This window comes from Oncorhynchus gorbuscha, linkage group LG07 (assembly GCF_021184085.1).
Source record: "Oncorhynchus gorbuscha isolate QuinsamMale2020 ecotype Even-year linkage group LG07, OgorEven_v1.0, whole genome shotgun sequence".
In the NCBI taxonomy this organism is placed as follows: Eukaryota; Metazoa; Chordata; class Actinopteri; order Salmoniformes; family Salmonidae; genus Oncorhynchus; species Oncorhynchus gorbuscha.
Window position 1 is genome coordinate 52608554 of NC_060179.1, and position 19040 is coordinate 52627593.

Genomic DNA, 19040 nt, shown 5'->3' on the forward strand with positions numbered 1-19040 from the left:
TATGAATTGTAACTCAGTAAAATCTTTGCAATTGTTGTATGTTGCGTTTCTATTTTTGTTCAGTAAACATTCAGAGCTACAGAACAGCATTGAACAGCATGCTAAATTCACTTTGACAACTTGCCTGATTTGGTCTATATTAGGAACAACAGCCAAACAGTCCCATATCAAAATATGACAACATCAACTTCTCCTACCCTAGAAAGAGATTCATACCTACTCATCTCTTCCCAACATCCCAACATACTGCTAGCGGAATATATTCCTGTTCATTTGACAATATAATCGCTCAAGGCGTTAATGTGCTGTCAGAATGGATTAATACTTCATTACTGGTTTCATTGTTTCTTAGCATCAGAAATATTGACAGTTCTTGACAATGTATAAGGAAATGCAATTTGTTGCTTGCACATATGGGACTTCACAGATGGGCAATTTGCAACCTCAATTACTGGCTCGACTGCTGGAGGTTTCTTTAAAGGCCCATTGCAGTAAAAACGTGATTTCCCTGTGTTTTATATACACCGAGTATACCAAACATTAGGAACACCTTCCTAATATTGAGATGCACCCCCTCCTTACCCATTCAACCTCCGAATGGCACACATACACAATCCATGTCTCAATTGAATCGAGCCTTGCAAAATCCTTCTTTCACCTGTCTCCTCCCCTTCATCTACACCGATTTTAAGTGAATTGAACAAGTGAGATCAATGAGGGTTCATAGCTTTCATCTGGATTCACATTGTCAATCTATGTCATGGAAAGAGCAGGTGTTCTTCATGTTTTGGACACTCAGTGTATATATCCACACTGGGGTTGGATTAATAGTGTGCAATTGTGTACATGATTTTGAACGATCTATAGGCTACGACACGGTGCTGTATCAGCCTCATATCATTTCTAAGAAAAATCCGTGTTTTCTCTCATCCTCACACCTTTTTCATCTTGGGAGAGGGAACGCTCAAGCTGCAGCAACCACTTGTTACCAGAGTCTAGCTGCGGGCGCCCTTCCCTTTCCGTGAACGCCAACCGACATTAAATCCCAATTCACTGCATGTGCCTCTGGCCCAATCCTGCAATAAGCAGTCAAAGATGTTTTCATACGGATATTGAATAGCCTTTTACATTTTATTTGTTTTTACCAAAAACACATTATATATTCATTACAAGCCATAATTAAATCGTACGTTCATACAGTTAAAGTGGCAAAGAAAAATATGATTAATATTATCATTATTCGTGTTATTATACCATACCGTAGGTGTAGGTCTAAGCGCGGCTGGCAACATGAATGATCTGACATTGAGCGCATCATAGGACGGGGAGTAGTCCGGAGCTGTCCATATGGATTCTTCGTGCTGAAATCTCTCCGTGATAAAAACAGACTTAGCCAAACAATTAAGGGGAATTTCCGTCTCATATTCAATCGCAAGAAATATCCTTTAATTGTAAGACTAAAAATATTACGGTTGCATCTCTTGTATGAATATTTCTTATCTGAAACGTACCACTGTCATCGGGAGAGAAAAAAAAAACAACCCAGAAAGTTCATTCGATTTTTGGAGTTTCGAGATGTGGTCTTCCTTCTTCGGTCCTCAACATTATCAACATGTACTATGAACCTGTTAGTCCAGCAAATAGAAGAACACAATGATGTCACTTGACTCCATGTCCATGTATGCAGTCTCTCCATAAATTATGAGAGGTTCGATAGGTAATTTACCACCATGCATGAACAGTTGGTTGCAAGGCATTAGTACACCTATTGGAAATGGCATTTAATATTTGATCATGAATGTCTCCAAATATAATTGATATGAATTGGTGGCTATTGTTACAACACTGCCCACGTTCAGTGGCAGAGAAACTGGAATTAGTTGTCAGAAAATAGCATACAATACAGAGAAGATCATTGTTACAACAAAAAAATCACAAAGACAGTGGGCTAACCGAGCTAGTAAGAGCTCCTGTATCAAACCATGATAGATGTGCTCTCGACCCACCCGTCTAACCTCTATGTCCAAACTACCTCGCAGGTATCCCATCCCCAGAAGCACATGCACTCGCGCCTTCTCTCCAAGCAGACAGCTTAGTCGAAACAGTCCTCTCCACGTCAGTTCTTCCCGATTCATGCCATTAGTCCATTTCCACATGTAACTGGGGCGTTTCAGCGCTTTAAGTGGTCCCCATAAACCTGTAGGTGTGGACAGGTTTTACGCACACATCCACAGACCCTTCCGCACGCTATATCCTACCTGTGGCATCACCACTGCTTACAGGTTATCATGCACCAATCTAGTTATGTCATTCGATAATAGCAATGGATAGTTATATTATGAGAGTTAACTATACATCGGAACTCATGCGCCCGGTGCGATTACTTACACTGCAATGCAAGTCTGCTTTGCGCGCCATCCATGTGTTTTTAATGTCGGATTTTCTTGGGTTTTCCAGGTTCCCGTCCACGGTAATGTGCGTTCGCTGATAGACCGAGCCTCAGGGGCATGTCTTGATCGCCGTCGCCGTCTCCGGCTTGCTCGGATTCCATCTCTCCCTGTCTTCTCCGGGCAGCTTAGCGTTGTAGATAGAGTCTCTGCAGTCACGTGGGTCGACAAAATCGAGAGAGAGAGAGCTATCGAGAGAGCGCGTGGGGGGTGTCCCTCCTCCGCAGTTTGCAGTTTGATATGTCTCAGACTCCGCGAGCGCTGGATAGAGCGAGAGCCGCAGAACGCGCTGGATTCTCAGCCTTCCTTGCCGAAAAGCCGAGTATTTCCCTGCCTTTTCTGCCCAACCGCCACCTCCCTTGCACTTACTTATTATATCCCCAGGAAACCCCTTGACGTTTTTCCTCCTTCCTTATAGTTTTGTTTTCGGCTTTTATTCACAGACTGAACAACTGGTTCATGCACTGTTGCTTATTTGGATTTGTCCGACATACGAGGGACGGTGGATGAGCTGCTTTCGCCAAAACCGGAGATGGAATTGCTGATAATATGCCTTTCCTTATGGATGTTGCAATGCAATTCAGTGGCGAGCGCGGACTCCATCATTCACATCGGTAAGGAGCTTGTGCAGGGGACACGGGGTGCAAACGCGGAGGTGTGATATAAAACCCCCTCGGTGCTTAGAATAAAACAGTCCTCCGTTGTTGTTTAAATATAGGATACATTTAGGAAGGCATAAGGATGAATGTGTTAGTATAAAGAGCGAGTTACAACTAAATACCTTATAAACAATAATGATATGTAGTTCTGGTGAATAGCGTTGCTCCATCCCGGGAGCTGTGGCAATTTTACAGCATCATTTGAATTCTAATTAAATTGTCAAATTTGCGTTGCCTATTATACAATATCTTATGAATGTCTTTGCAAATGCTTGACTGAAAGTCTCTGGGAAAGTGCACCACCAATGTGTCTTTTCCGCAGTCATGAGAATAGCCAATATTGTAAATATATTGTAATTCACACCACAAAACCAAAGCAAGATGGAACTAATTTGCTTGGATCAGACGAACTAAACCAAAGTGTGTTTTTAGAGGATTGCCCCCCCCCTCCCCTCCCCATCTATAAGCATGAACTTTGAATTGAACGTGAGCGAAATGTTAAACGCCCGTGAAGGAAATAAATGACAAAGGGACAAATACTAAACCCTTATGTCCGAATCCAACATTAGAATAGATGCCAGTGTACTCTGTTTGGTGAATTTGGGTGTGTAATATGTCAGATTGGTCAAATGTATTTTATCTGACATTAATTTACATTTACGCTAAAACTACTTATGTTCGCGGCGGGGGAGATGGAGGGGGTCAATACGAATAACTAGAATATTGTATTTCTAAATAATGTCACTGGCATGTGTTTAATGCCATTTGTTGGATCAAAGACAACTAATGCAAACACGCACGTACAAACACACACACACGCGCGCGCGCACACACACACAGACCGTAGCAGAAAAACAATCCATTTTTGTTTAATTTGACATCGAAACCTTTGCATGTTAAGTATCCAATAGTGCTGCAGTGATCAACAGTTAATATGTTGAAATAAAGCTATCCAGCACGATAACAGCAGAAGCATCTTACATTTGAGACAGTAGTTTAGGCATTTAGGCGGTTGCGGGGTTTTATAATTAAAACACGTAAAGGCTATTGGATGCATTATCATCGATGGCATTTGCACTTTGTCGGCTTTACCATGATATAAAACATGACTAACAAACCAGGCGTGAAGCAAGTTGGAATCATTCGGATGTAGCCATTAGGACTTGTTGGTTACGTTGCAACTTTGTCACCCCCATCATCATTAATGTCGAAACCAGGGCTTTTCTCTGTATTTGGTTATTCTAATGTTTTTAAAACATTAATTCCATGGCCGTCAAGGTTTTGATGTGTTTTGGAAAATGTTGTTCTCTCGGAATCAAATGTGATTTTGTCGGGATCTTGATAGAAAAGGCTTGGAGTGCAAAGTCATTACCAAGCATTACCCTTGAGTATGCTGCGTAGGCTATATACCAAACATGATTTAAACAATCAATTATCTTTCTGATTAACTTCATATGAAATTGTCTTAATGAGTGAGGTTGAAGAGTGGTGCACCATTACGTTCGAATACAATGGATTCTCATTTTAAGGCTTGCTTGACGCATGCGGTTCAAATATTCGTTGCTCATAGCCAGTCTGCTGCTACATGCACAACAACTCCGGAGAGCCCTCAAATCAATAGTGGTCTGATTTGGAAACCAATAGACGGCCCACTTTTGAATGTGGCAGAGTTCCATTCCGGTCTAAACCCTTTCGCAAGTATCTGTCTCGTCCAATCGTTGGTTTTGCCTTCTCTATGGCATTTGTTTTGCTTGGTTCCTCCTAGGAGTGAATATATTAGATGTTCAACATCTGAATGTTAGGCCTAATGGGTATGGTCCAACTCCTGATATCAAACGGGTAAGGACTATTTGTGTGATTGTGCACAAAAAAGCCTAGTGTATATTACGTTTGCCTCTACCTTATTGCTATATATTTTCACCCTCCTCTCATTTCCTCTCCTCTTCAAGTTATCCTTCTGGCCAAAAGCTGAAGCTGTTCCTTATGCAAAGGAGAAATAGGTATGTCCAATGAGTTGGCCACCTGACGTGGAATGATTTACGGGGTGAGGGGACGATATAGAGGCGAGCTCGAAACACAGGAATCGAATCCATTCTCACCGACAAAATAGAGGGCAGACGCGCTATTCTGATCCCATGCTAAATAAGATGAACACACCACTTATACATCAAGGAAGGCTTTTCGCTGTTTACAATCATTTACTTCAGACGATTGATAATGTAGCCGATCAACAAACAACTCAAGGAAACTTGAATGGATTTGAAAGGCTAGGCAGTTCTGCCATAAAGTCAGCGAGCATATTCTACATTTTAGTCATTTAGCAGACGCTCTTATTCAGAGCTCTTGTGAAGCCCGGCCCATATCCACAGTGAACTGTAAAGGTAAGGTAACTGGCTATTGGCAGCCAGTTACCTGTAAGTTACTGGCTGTAAGGGAGGTCTACAATATGTTATCGTAACATATTGTACCTTTTTTTACAGTAACTTACACCGCCAGTAAATTACAATCAAAACAACAGGATAATTGTTTTTACAGTGTAACTGAAGCTGAGGAGTGGGTAGAAGTTGCCCCTAACCACAGATACATGAACAAGAAGCCCCCCCATCTCCCTCTGGTAAAATAATGGACAGGGTTTGGATAATCTGGTCCTAGATATGTAGCTAAAGCACATCTTCAATCAGGGCCCAGTTTTTCAAAAGTTATCTGAACGGATTTTGGCAGTTGGATAGGATTAAATGTGTAGAATAGAATGAATATAATGGGCGTCCCCATTAAAGCCAATGATGCCATGTTCTATTCGTTCTATTTCATGCATTTTATCCTATCCAATTGACAAAATCCGATCAGATAACTTTTGAAAAACTGGGCCCAGTAGCTGGAGCTGAGATAGTCTATATAGGCCTACAACCTTGCTCTCCATGGTGCTGAAATGAATGTGCATGGGGGAAAATATATGTATTGCGTGTAACCAACCACCATATGCCAGATTGACAGGGAGGGAAAGTGAAAAGTCTTGATCTGACATCCACCCACTCACTGTAAATCCACTAACCTTTCCTTATAATGCTAATAAGGATCAGTGAAAACCTACATCTTAAGAGAAAATAGTGTCATGTCATCCATTTCTTGACAAATTGGATCCTAAACATTAGGGCCTACTTTTGTAATAGTTGCTCTGAAACTAACCTCTTACCCAGGGTAATTGCACATAGGTGGAAGTGTCAGGTGAATGAGATTTCTCTGAAACTGAAATGCAACTGCCTGTGTTGGTCTCAGGTGTAATCATTTGTCCAAACAGTTGTAAAACATCCTGTCCTGTTTTGCAACGAAAACGAGAGTTTCTATTGGACACATTCGGGTAGGTCCCTCCCTGGGAAGGGGAGTACTGGTGGCTGGTAGAGATTTTTTAGTCGACGCGACATGGTGGCAAATTCAAGATACAAGAACCAAGAACAGTTTGCTACTACAGTGGATGAAGGAGCAGAAAGAGCATGGATATGTGGACATTTTTGGAAAATGAGGAAGAAGTAATGGAGTTGAGTGTAGAGGGAAGTGGTGTGGTGAGCAAGATTGGCATCATGTAAAACAATTTAAAAAAACATACTCTGGTAGCTCAGAAATGTAACATGACAAGAGTGAGAATGATTTACCTGTAGCGGCAGGTGGGGTGAAGACCGCCGAGAATGAGCCTTGTCCCAATGATGACAAACATGATTCTGAAGTGAGGAAAGATCTGTGCCTTCTGGCTGATCCATATGTGGTGTCAGGTTGGTTGGAGAAGAGGTTGGGGACTGTTGACTCGGTGAAAGTAACTCAAAGTGGAATCGTAATGATTTTTTTGCATTTCTTCCATCCACCACACTTCTAGGGACAAGAACTGTGTGTGACTTGCTTTGCTCTCCGGAGCTGGACACAGTTGAAAGGAGTGATAACTGGGGAGGCGTTAGTAAGGATCGGCGTCCCGTCAACAGGACAGTTGTCAATCGTGCAGGGCATTATGTCAAGATCACAGATTTTAGAGAAACAACAAATGTCGGTACATATAAGTGTCTTATATCAACTGAAAGCTTACATTATTGTTAATATAACTACACGGTACACTTTACAGTAGCTATTACTGCAAAAAAATGCCATTCTATTGTTTGAGGAGAGCTCCTAACAACAAAACACTTTTTTCTTTGCGGTAGGTTTGATAAATTCACCTCTGAAGGTCAAATGTGTACTTACATTCTGAAATCTTGCTCTGATTTCTCATCCAAAGGGTCCCAGAGATAACACAATGTGTCGTTTTGTTAGATAAAATCCCTTTTCATATCCTGGAAAGGTCCATATAGCATGCACTATCGATTTTGTATTTCCACTCGTTCAATTTGCAAAGAAAGTAATCTGTGAAAATCTCACTGTAAATGTTGTTTCAACCAGTCAAATCACATTCGTATCTATTCCCCAGAGATCCTAGAAGGTAACAAGACGTCACTATTTCATTAGGGGTGTAGTATATCCTATAGGACACCATATTTGGTCAGAGAGCGACGCCTTCATGGCACGCTGATGACGCGGGTGGCCATCACTTGAATGACTGTATATTTGTCAAATAAGCACCAATCGGGGTCAAACAAAGCTATCTAGATAGCTAATGAGCTGGAAACCATGTATATGTCGTAAAATGTAGCTACTAACCTTATACGACAGCCTACCTTTTCATTTTGGACAAAAATTATAAGGATATTCAGAGTTATGAAAACTGGTTGTTAACGAATTGTTGAACTCATAATATGGCGACTAATATTGGGAAAGCTAAATAAAAGGCAAAGTATACAGATTTGACCATATTCTGGCAGAAAAATTGAATATGAATGCGAATGTGTCCCTCACGATTTGCCCAAATGTACCTGGGAACTTCACACTAAAAGTCTTGTTGTTCATTCATACTTCAAGTTATCCATCTGAAACTTTGCACACACACTCTTGCCATCTTGTGGACACTATCAGAAATACAACCAGAGTGATGGCTAGAACTATGACCTTTCTGTTACATTTCAAAGATGGTGGTAGAAAAAGACTGGTTGTTTTTTCTTTGTATTTTCTTCTACCAGATCTGTTATATTCTCCTACATTCAATTCACATTTCCACAAATGTTTCCTTTCAAATGAAAGAATATGCATATCTTTGCTTCAGGGCCTGAGCTACAGGCAGTTAGATTTGGGTATGTCATTTAGGCGAAAATTGAAAAAAGGGGGGCTATCCCTAAGTGGTGAGGAGAATCAACTGAAATAGAAGATTCCCGGTGTCTGTGACGCTCGCTGTTTGGTGTGACGCAGACCTGGTGGAGAGCGTGGTGAAACAGTGAAGACACTGTTTTCCTGCTGAATTTAATGCAGTCTTTATCCTACAAAGTCAAGTTAGGATGTGTCAGTTATCCAGTGAGAGCTTTTGTCCCGAACACATTACGGTGTTTTAGGTGCCAAGTTTATGGTCATGTTGCAGCAGTGGGCAGGAGGGAGATTCTTAGATGTGAGAAGTGTGCAGGATGGCATGAGACAAATGAATGTGTAGTATCGGTTTTGTGTGTTAATTGTAAGGGTACCCATTGTGCTGGAGATCAGAAGTGTCCGGTGAGAGAAAGGCAGGTTGAGGTTGCCAGGATCTGAGTAGTACAGAAGGTATTGTATGCTGATGCAGTGAAGTGAATAGTAGAAGAAGATGAGTCCATGGCGAGGGATGCTAAGAGATTCCTTGTGTGTAAGCTGAGGCCAATAGAGAGTGATAGGTGCTTCAGTAAGGTTGGTTTCGTAGCGTTCATATTCATGGTTATCAACTGTACCACATAAATTGAACGTAAATCACAGAAATAGACGTTGTGGTGGCAGCTGCAGAGAAGTACTTGGGTGTACGGGATTTTACTGCAGAAAAGTTACAAGTTGTGTTGAACGATAGTGTCCCGTCCTCCCAGGCTGCCAGCCTGGTGTATGATCAGATAGGGCCAAGTAGTGGAATAATGTTGAGGTTTTTAATGGGTGTAGGGTTAGTTGGAAGGGTCATTTTTCTTCCTATTTCCCCGTTCTTTTTTACTTCCCTTTTTTGTGTCACAGAGTATAATGAATTCACAATCCAGAACAGTAGGCGGAAACACAGGGATAGATAAGAGAAATTGATGAATAGGGAAACCGTGACCTGCCTCACAATCCAGTAGAGTAGGTGGTGGTGTATTCACCTTTCAGTTGGTTGCGATCCGGCAACACACATTTAAAGGTCCCTCCCCGTTTTGTTCTTAAAAAATACATTTAAAAAACAAAACATTTTGCAATGCATCTCTACACATAATTGCAATGTTGACAATTGCATCTTTTCAACAGGTGCCATATTCGAGGAGAACGCAGTGAGGGATGACGAGGTTTTCCAGCTGGCGATCTCAGACCTCAGTCTCAACGACGACATTTTGCAGAGCGAGAAAATCACACACTCCATAAAACTTGTCGAGGCGAACAACCCTTTCCAGGCGGTCCAGGAAGGTAAGGGACGCAATTGAATTATTTTTTAAAGCATTTTTTTTCGCCATATGGTTAGTAGCCTACTTAGTAGCATAACTATACCACAAGTGCAGTTTGTATGCTAGTTATTTTTTAAGAGGAGAAGAGGATAATTTAAAGTGAAACACCTATTCCTATTTGAAGCTCTTAAGCCTTAATTACACTGCAGGCCCATTTTGGAATACTGACTGTCCAAGCAGCAAGTTACAAGTGACCAAGTCAGATTTGTGTGTTTTCAGAAAGCAGTCATTTGCTGACGTGTCTATGCTAGTTGTCATAGTAACAAAGGGTGTGTGTGCAGTGGTGTAGGCTGATTGATGGTGGTTCTCTTGTGCTGTCTATCACTCAGAAGTTATGTAGCAAGCTCAGGTGACAACAATGCCTGCCATGGGAGTTTCCAAGCTACACGGAGTTGGCAAAACAATTGAATTCTGATCAATTCTAAATAAGTCATATTTGAATTACCACAACAATTCCATAAAAAGTTATAGAATGACAAACCAAATAAATAGGTACACTGTGTGTACAAAACATTAGGAACACCCTCCTAATATTGAGTTGCACCACTTTTGCCCTCAGAACAGCCTCAATTCGCCGGGGCGTGGACTCGACAAGGTGTCGAAAGCGTTCCACAGGGATGCTGGCCCATGTTGACCCCAATGCTTCCCACAGTTTTGTCAAGTTGGCTGGATGTCTTTTGGGTGGTGGGTATCCTTTGGGTGATTCTACAAAGTAGCCACCCTTTGCCTTGATGACTGATTTGCACACTCACGAAACAGGAATAAACATTTGAAAAACAACTGAATAGGCAGACTTTGCAATTGCCGGAATTATTTTATGCATACTCTATAATGATTGGCTATTCAATTCGCTACACCTGTAGGTACAAACTTTGAGGAAATTGTGACGTAATTTACATATTATTTTGGCGGTTCCTCACCTAAAAAGATAGCACTACACCACTGGCCATTAATTTGTTTGTAAACAATTAACAAGCTAGTTAGTTACCACATGTTCTTGTCAAACTGTCAACAGAGTAGCTAGCAAGCAACATTTGCCAAATAACAGCCTAAAACCCACTTGAAAGCAATTCAATCATAGTTGACTATTCAGACACAAGTCGCATGGCCAGGAATCAGATTTATATCTGATTTCAAACCACTTACAATGGTGGTTTGAAAGTAGCTTGACATATTCGATTCAATGTGGTTTTTGGCTGTTCAGACTGCAGGTAGAAAAAATTATTAAAATTGAATATGCCCAAAAATTTGATTAGAGTGAAAAAGGCTTAAGGCTCCCCAAAATAGTTGAGCAGCAGTATCTTCTGTGGATAGAAAGCTAGGTGGAAGTATTGAGTCGAGCAGGACTCGACTCCATTTTCCACACATCATTGCTATCCAGTGTGAGGCAGCCTTTAAAGACATGTTGCTTTCAAAACAGGTAGCCTAATTTGCTCGTTTCATAGTGAGTTGTATTGGTGATGATGGTAGATGTTGATCAAGAAATTAGCCTCTGTTTCAGACTGTAACATAACGAAGGGTGTAAAATATATAAGTTGTTTTTCCTCTCTAAAGTAACATTGTTAATGACAGTCTTTTCAAAAAAATTTTTTTTTGTGTTCAGCCAAGCCTTTTCTTCCCAAATGGTCTATCCATGTTTTGACCTGACACTTACAAACTCACAGACTTTTGCTAATGAGTTCAGTCACCCCAAAAAGTTGGTCCATGTCGTGTAAAATCCATACAACCTCTTATTTGCCCAACATGCCAATATTTAGAAGTCCACTCTTCTTTGGTATACACTCCCCCCAAGACGCACACATCAAAAGTTTCATTTATTTATTTTGTCCATTCTGTGAGACATTCAAGTTTGTATTTTTGTGTACAATTGTAACATCCATACGCTGGAATCGGCCTGTACCGTTTTTTCTGGATTGAAAAAGCACAACTGCTGCTTAAAGGAGCAGTGCAGTCAAAAACCGCATTTGCCTTTTTTTAAAATATATATTTGCACACTAAGGTATAAATAACACTCTGAAATTGTGAAAATGATAAGGATGCCCTTTTAGTGTTGTCACGTTCTGACCTTTATTTCCGTTGTTTTGTCATTATTTAGTATGGGCAGTCTATGTTTGTTTTTCTATGATTTGGGGATTTCTATGTTTCGGCCTAGTATGGTTCTCAATCAGAGGCAGGTGTCATTAGTTGTCTCTGATTGAGAATCATACTTAGGTAGCCTGGGTTTCACTGTTTGTTTGTGGGTGTTTGTTTCCGTGTCTGTGTTTTTCACCACTGTTTTGGTTTTCGTTCGGTCCACGTTTATTGTTTTTGTATTCAGTTGTTCATGTTGAGTATTTCTTATTAAAAGAACCATGGACACTTACCACGCCACATATTGGTCCTCCGATCCTTCTCGCCTCTCCTCTTCAGAAGAAGAGGAAATCCCTTACAAGTGTAAGAGCTTAAAAAATATATAAAAAACTTCAGCCTGTTCGGGTGGGATGGTGTTTTCAGCCCACAGCAAAAACACCTTCACAATCTGATCTGATTATTCTGACCAATGACCAGTCATTTTTTATTTGCAATGTTACCTGCTACTTTGAAGGGGTAAGCGGGGCAGAAGCAGTGGAATTCAAAGTTCAATTGGTCAATTGCTCGTTAACCATGTCGTCATTACTTTGCCAGGGGTCCGTATACATTACATACAGCACATTAGAAGATGTTGAATTGAAACGGAAACTCACCAAGTCAGTTTGCCTTTCACGACCTTCCGGAGGAGGTCAATAATAGCAGCCAAGGGCTTGCTGCTCATTATTTGCATAAATCTCTTTCAGCAAAATCTATGTTAACTGCATGTAAGTATATGTGGCCTTTGCACACAAGTACACAAACAATGGCATCTAATACCATTGGAGGCTGCTCGGTAATTGGTCACAGTTGAGTCCCTGGGCTTTTTCAATTAATGACATTGAGGGGCAGAGGAGATCAATACGGCACAGCCAGGGAGTGGCTCGATGACTTCCCACTCATCGCTGACCTTTTCCTCCACGCCAGATAGTCAGCCCTCTGAGACCACCGCTGACAGCTCGGAGTGTGGAGGATTATGGGTAAGGGAGGGATTCACACCTTGTGATGTGTCCTGCTGTCCAGTAACCCCTGCGCTCAGCGCCCGCTCCTCTCTCTCTCTCAGTGACCAATCGAACCGATAGGCTCCCAGGGGGCCGTGCGGCTGCTAATATGATTCTCTTCCTGTGGTGAGGGAGGAGGCTGACTTAGAACAGAACACCGTTGCTTTGTGGCATTTTACATTTGAGAGTGACGTGATTAGGTAGAATCTTGTAGGGGTGAAGAACCAATGCAAGTGAAAATACTGGAGGCACGTACAGTATTTGTGTTTTTATGTCCAGTAACATGATTGGTGGAATCTTGTAGGAGTGAATAACCAATACAAAGTGAAGATACTGGAGGCACATATAGGCCTGTGTTGTTGATGGTAAGTGTTGGGCAGTGTTTCATTCTGAATGTGGGTGTCCATATTGTGTTGCTAGAGGACAAGGAAAGCATGCATTACCATAGCTCTCTTGCTTCGGTTGCTCACGGATACAGAATAACTCACAACACCAACGAAGAAGCCATTTCGTAAGGGAGCAAATAAACGTGACACACACACACACACACACACACACACACACACACACACACACACACACACACACACACACACACACACACACACACACACACACACACACACACACACACACACACACACACACACACACACACACACACACACACACACACACACACACACACACACACACACACACACATTTGCTCATTGTAGTAAAGTTGATTTAGCTTGTTTGAAAACGCATCACATACAAGACAAAGCATTAGTGTTTCTTATGACAGTGGGAGCTCATTAATAATGGAGATTGTGCGTTTAGGGAGTCGTTTTTCATCTTTGGAACAAGCAATTATTTTACAGTAAGCCTTTGATTTGATTCTATATAAAACTATTGTTCTCAAACATCAAGAACCATGTCTGAAAGTTTCTGTCAAATTACCTTTTTCATTAGCTATAAAATGCTTCAGCAAAAACGATTGGAATTGGAAGCTCACACTCAGCATCTCCACTCAAAGAATTGTTTTTATAATGGTAGGATTTCTTTATTGACTCTGACACTGAAGTGTCATTATTGGATATTTGCTAACAGTGCAGGAGTATCTCAAAACGATTTACAACAATATATCCAACTCTAAAAGTAAAATAATGGAATTAAGAAATATATAAATATGACATTGCTCACAGGCCCTCCCGGGTGGCGCAGTGGTGTAGGGCACTGCATCGCAGTGTGCCACCAGAGACTCTGGGTTTGCGCCCAGACCCTGTCGCAGCCAGCCATGGTCCGTGGGGTGATGCACGATTGGCCTAGCGTTGTCTGGGTTAACCCTACCGGCCAAACCCTCCCTAAATATATATTTATTTATATATATTTATATATATATTTTTATTTCTTAATTCTATTATTTTACTTTTAGATTTGTGTGTATAGTTGTGAAGATACTTTGATCTTTTTTGATACTACTGCACTGTTGCAGCTAGAAACACAAGCATTTCGCTACACCCACAATAACATCAGCTAAATACGTGTATGTGACCAATAAGATTTGATTAGACTTTTTGATTTGATTTGAACTTTTTCTTCTCATCTGTACAAATTCTTAAATGGCATTTTAAAAGCCACGCAAATTAGGCTAATTACCGTTCTTTATCATGACCAGCAGCTCCGTTACCACTGAATTAGTGTAAAAAACAATAATTTTACCCTGGTGTCCTCCACTGAATGACTGATTGTTTTATTTCGTAGAGAAATTTCCACTGTCCTTTCTCGACACAGACAATCCCCAATGTCCTGCGTCTAAAACAAATCAACGCTTTTTGTCGCCTCATTGTCAGAGGAGGAGCATTCTCTGGTTGAATTCCATGATTACCGCATCAATATTGATCTCACTAGAAAACTAAACAGAAAACCTTTTCTCTCCAGGCTTTAAGTGCACCATTGTGCTGACGGTGAAAAGCGTTTAATTGATATGACCTTTTTTAGTGGCCATGCAGATAAGATGAGTGTTTATTGAGAACATTCCCCTGTTTCCTGGTGGTGACATAGTCTGCTTGAGTGCAATGGATGAGTACAATGCAATGGAAAAGAATGGTAAGACTAGAGCACAGAAGACTCAAGCCTACTTATGTTCCATGTGAAGGTAGAGACTCGCACACCTTCGATGTGCCGTCATCCCTGTGCAACTTCTCAAATAGGACCAGAGATGGTGTGACACCAGGAAACCAGAGTGATGAGATTGATCTCCTTCTCTCCTCCTCCCGCCCTCTCCCCCGCTCTCTCTTCTGTGGTGATTCTACAGAGAGCTGAGAATCACTCATACCCAGCTGGCAGCCAGCTCCAACCCTGAGCCTGCTTCAGTCAGTGCTGGCCTGAAAGACACCATTTTATGACAATTGGGCAGAATTAATCATGTTGCCGCCCTGACTTATTCTCCCGGACTGGTGCTATTTAGAAAGAAGATGCATAGCTGGAGCGTGGGTAAACATCCACAAGTGCAAGCCCAGTTCTAACTCCACAAGATAAACAGCCGTGGTTGTCTCTGCAGCATCACCCATTAGCTGTGTGCCGCGCTTTAAAACGAATCAGTCCTGGATAATTAATTTGCGGACTTTTCCGGACTCATCCCTGCATCTGATGCAAACACTGATTTAAAATGTAGTCTGGCTGCCTGGCAAGCAGCTCGGGCTCAGAGTACTGGATGCCTGCAGTTTGAGGATGGTTGTGTGCGTGTTTCTGTGTTGCTTAAGAAAAAGGCAACTTCAGGACACCTGGGAATCGAATGAGGGGGAGCTCTGGTGTGAGGAATGGCTCCCACTATGCGGACAAATGACCATCCTCTGTCCCACGAATGTGCCTGCCAATGGCACGCTTTGTTTATTCACTTAACTCTTCTCTCTGACTCGCTCCCTCAGTCTCTCTTTCTCTGTACTGATCTGCTTACATGATAGGCACCCACTGACTGAATGTCTATTGGATCCTGCCGACTACGCCATTATATAGCACACGCTGTCAACCGTTGGCAATCTCTCATGTTTTAGTACAGCAGAGATGATCTGATATTTGCCATTCAGTGCTATTGCAATTCCTGTTAAGGAGTTGAGTCAGACTCGTAGGAGTAACTTGCCACTTCTTATGCGAGGATGGTCAAGTGTATTAAGCAGGGAAGAGGCGGCTTCCCAAAAATACTCTAAAATTAGAAAATGGAACTGAGCCAATGTATCTTGAGTTTTTTTTCCTTTCAGCTCCATGTAGCTAGTAGTGGTCTTTGGTGTGTGGAGCTGTCATACTGGCCACCCCACAGCTCTGCGCCATCCCTGGGTGTTTGTTCTGAGTGGGGCAGTGACTGCGGAGGGACCGTGGGAGGAGATGGTTTTTGAAGCACAGAAGTGTTAAGGTCGGCCTGGAGTCGGGGGAGCAACATTGATTTAGGAGCCAGGGGAGGCTGTGGACCTGGCCATGGGCCACCACTCTCCGAGAGGGGAAATGCCTCTTATTGAGTGCACTTCACCAAGGCACCCTCGCTGCTCTGCTCTACTCTTAGCCACTGAGTAGAGCAGAGAGTGGAAATGTCAAGGTGACTGTAGAGGATAACTGGAGCTCACTTTTGCCAGGGTGCCTATGTTACATGGATACAGCATAGGCCATGTTAGGAAAGTATCTCAGCACTTAAGGTAGCTGATCTGATTCTTCAGGGGAGAATTTGCAGTGTTAGTATTTTTTCCTTCCAGCGAGCACAAATATCCTCGCAGTATATCCAAATCAATTTAACAGAGATACATTACCACCACTCAATAGTAGCGCCTATAACCCCCCCCCCCTGCTGTAATTGGACAAGTGGAGTCAGAGCAGCCTTTTTTTACTGTCCTGCCTTATTCTCACAGATTCCATAATTAAGCCCTTCAAATCGACCCTCGTTAATTCAGCATCTAAAACAAGACTCTTAATAACATGTTTTATTCAATATTTCTAGTGGCTGTGGAACATAACTACTATCCGGCCACCAGCAATGAAAGGGAACAGGGAAGCAGCGCTAACTGTCAGATGGAAGCAGTGAGGGATGATTGATGGGTCAGGTAGTATAATATATATGTGTTACGGCAGCTCTCGCTGGGTCGTTTGAACCACTGGAGACTAGTGGCAATACGACTGTATTTACATCAACTGCTGTAGATGGTAATGTCCATCATAGCTGGTAGGGAGAATGGCAAAAGTCACTGTTACATTTAAAAAATCACACTTACCCATGTAAACACGCCTGTGTAATGTACCGATATTTTTCCTTCATTGCTCGTAACTGATCAAGTGGGTGCACTGTTAAGATCTTAAGTCATACCATAGATTAGCCTGTCACCTAATACTGGGACATACATATACTCTATATGTATGAATATGGAATCTAAGAGCTTACAGCACAGCCAAAATCCCAGGGCTTGCGTTAATGGGCAAGTTGAAGATGCCGTGCCCAGTTGAAAATCACCCTGATATTTGCCTTGAAAAGGAACATAACACAGGAGCTTGGTGGCATCTTAATTGGGGAGAACGGGCTCGTGGTTATGGCTGGAGCGGAATTAGTGGAATGGAATTAAATACATCAAACCATGGAAACCATGTGTTCGAAATCATTCCATTTGTACCGTTCCAGCCATTATTATGGTCCGTCCTCCCCTCAGCAGTCTACACTGGAACCTAAACTATACCAAAACGAATTTCACACAATGCCTATAATAAGAGATTATATAAATGAAGTAGGCTAAAGTATGATGGGGGAGAATGGATGAGTTGATGAGCGAGGGGAAGAGAACAATGCGTAATTATGTCACCAATTGTGAATGAAGAAAAGGGCAGAGGCCATTCTATTGTGTTGATATATTCTAATCTCAACATCTAATCAATCTACTATTGGCCTATTTGGGGTACACGGTGAGAGCGTGCGTCATTTACCATGGCAAGAAGACCCAATGAATGTAAACGACTCCGATGGTGGAGATGAAATGAATCATGATGACATCCCTGAGTATTCTTCTGATTCTTCAATTCTCCAGATTGAATTCGTAAACCAATCTGGAGTGCCAGTGTGTGCTCAGAGTGCACTCTGGGGCGTTTTGTCAAATCAGAGCATTGTCAGATTGTCTGTTTGTAAATTCAGAGCGCACACTGGACACACTGGCCGAGGAGTAGGGGTGCGTTTGTAAATTCCCCCTGGCTATCTACTCTGATTTCAGAGCACTCTGGTCTGAGTGTGCTAAAGTGCAGAATAACTGATGAATTTACGAACGCTCAACACCCATTGAATACGGCCGGTGTCAGTAAACGTCAGCAAGAAAGGCCAAATTAAATTGTTTCCAGCAGCAGAGTAACAGTCACCAACGCTCTGGATAATATGAAAATAGCCTAACCAGCTCTGCTAGGGTGAGAAAAATGGTCAGAGTGAGGTGTTCTCTCGTTTACGTCTGGAAGTAGCTAGCCAGCTAGCTAACTTTAGGCAGTTAGCTTGGGTGCTTGAGTGCCGTTGTGAGTCGGATCAACCCTACTCCTCGGCCAGAGCATCCAGTGTGCACTCTGAACGGTTCGGTATTAAAACGCTCTGAATTTTCGAATTAACAATCTGACAGCGCTCTGAATTTACGAGCGCCCAGAGCACACTCTGAGCGCTCTCTTGCTCTCCATTTATGAACGCATCCCAGGGTTGATCTGAGCGTTCTGACCTCACAACGGCAGTCAAGTACCTATGCTAACTGGCTAACATTGGCTAGCTTGCTATCTACTTTCAGACACAAATGAGAGAACACCTCACTCTGACCATTTTACTCGCCCTAGCAGGTTAGACTGGTTAGACTGTTTTCATGTTATCCAGAGGGTAGGTCAGAGAAGGATAATATGTGGATGTAGACAATTGCAGTGTATGGCCTCCACAAGTTGACCTTTCCCACAGCTTATGTGGCCTACGGCTTTTCTATAACCTTTGACATTATCAACTCACCATTGACATTATTGAGGTCAATGAAGCCAATCAGTAAATGGCCTTATACTCAAGTCTTGGTAGGGTTTAGTCTTGGTTGGGCCTTTTTCATGGGACCGCCTTTTGCACCAGGCCCTGAATTCATCAACGATGAGCATTGCGATCTTAGATGTACTCCAAGATCTTAAGCACCACAAATTCGTAACATATTGCAACAATTGGAGTCGTAGCATATCAAACAAATTGGCAAATATGTATGATATAATACAAATTGCAATGTTTTTAACATACTGTACCACGCAAAATGGATGACATAG

The 19040-nt window shown here is 42.1% G+C and overlaps 1 protein-coding gene across 2 annotated transcripts in view; it reads left to right on the plus strand.

Moving 5' to 3' along the window:
* Positions 1-2695: 2695 nt before the first annotated feature.
* The window catches only part of LOC124040008 (glutamate receptor ionotropic, delta-1-like), a 432261-nt gene continuing 415916 nt past the window's right edge, over positions 2696-19040 (plus strand). For both annotated transcript variants that reach the window (XM_046356698.1, XM_046356699.1), the window contains exons 1-2: positions 2696-3061; positions 9464-9619. In XM_046356698.1, the coding sequence (XP_046212654.1) occupies positions 2980-3061; positions 9464-9619 (238 nt within the window). In that variant the 5' untranslated portion in view covers positions 2696-2979. The remainder of the gene's footprint in view (positions 3062-9463; positions 9620-19040) is intronic.